Consider the following 909-nt stretch of genomic DNA (forward strand, 5'->3'; position numbering starts at 1 on the left):
CATGGGATGCTTTCTGTGTTGAAAGATGCTGTTCCAGTCCTTGGAGAGACTGAAGAAGGAGAAGACAGCTGAGGAGATCATGGTGACAGTAATGGACATGGTATAGTCTCAAGGGCCCTCTGTGCCAGCCCAGGGCTTCCTGGGCAGGGTGACAAGTCCCCCTTGTTCCCTGGGGACTGCTTGGCAGAAGTGGCCTGGGAGAGGAGGATTTCCAGACCAGGTGTAGGTCCCTTGCCCCTCCACGGGTGAGAACAACCCCATGGGGGTGATGGGGTGAACAGGGCCACCCTGCTCTGAAAGGGGCTCGATGGCATGGAGGGAGTGCTTCTCCCTCTGCCCCTGATATGCCCTGCCCTGCCTGTCATTGCTCAACCTTTTCCCCTCTGCTCTCCTGCCTTTCTCCTCTGCTAGAAATCTGCCTTGGGCAGCAAAGTCAGTTGCACCCAGTTTGAGGCAAACATGGAGCGGCTGGATCAGAGGCTGCGGAAGATGCAGAGCCTGGTGTTGGGACAGAATCAGCACTGGAACGAGCTGCAGGAGAAGCTCAGCAACAGGATAGAAAACAAGGTGAGCGGTACCTCATCCCCAGTGTGCAAAAGTGGCACCTTTGGGTCTTGGCAGCTTGAGGCAGCATCCCTCTGAAGGTCCCACTCCTGGATTTTCCCTGGAGACAGCCATGTCCCATGCCGGGGCAGCTGGCTGAGGGTGTGCACCTGTCCACAGCTGGATCGTCAAGAGCTGAAAGCTTTCCATGAGCAGATGGAGGAGACCTGGCAAAAGAACATCAAGGAACTTGAGACCAAGATGGCAGAGAGTGACAGCGCTGCTGGACTGAGGAAGTGAGTGGGATGGGCATGGCAACGGCTTTGGGGACAGCGATGGTGCTGTTCCCTCCAGCTGTCCCAGACA

General features: G+C 56.8%; 1 protein-coding gene across 1 annotated transcript; it reads left to right on the forward strand.

Annotated features, from left to right (window-relative positions):
- Positions 1-5: 5 nt before the first annotated feature.
- Positions 6-903, forward strand: LOC113979486 (glutamine-rich protein 2-like). Its single transcript, XM_027706866.1, has 3 exons — positions 6-100; positions 412-567; positions 724-903. The coding sequence occupies exons 1-3, from the start codon at positions 26-28 to the stop codon at positions 841-843; spliced, it is 351 nt and encodes a 116-aa protein (XP_027562667.1). The 5' UTR covers positions 6-25; the 3' UTR covers positions 844-903.
- Positions 904-909: the final 6 nt, after the last annotated feature.

Source organism: Neopelma chrysocephalum, unplaced genomic scaffold (genome assembly GCF_003984885.1).
Source record: "Neopelma chrysocephalum unplaced genomic scaffold, ASM398488v2 Primary Assembly neopelma1_81372, whole genome shotgun sequence".
Classification (NCBI taxonomy): Eukaryota; Metazoa; Chordata; class Aves; order Passeriformes; family Pipridae; genus Neopelma; species Neopelma chrysocephalum.

Coding starts and splice junctions, on each gene's coding strand:
- LOC113979486 (XM_027706866.1), top strand. CDS start 26: ATGCTGTTCCAGTCCTTGGAGAGACTGAAGAAGGAGAAGACAGCTGAG. Junction 101..411: donor TGGTGACAGTAATGGACATG/GTATAGTCTCAA, acceptor CTCCTCTGCTAG/AAATCTGCCTTGGGCAGCAA. Junction 568..723: donor GCAACAGGATAGAAAACAAG/GTGAGCGGTACC, acceptor ACCTGTCCACAG/CTGGATCGTCAAGAGCTGAA.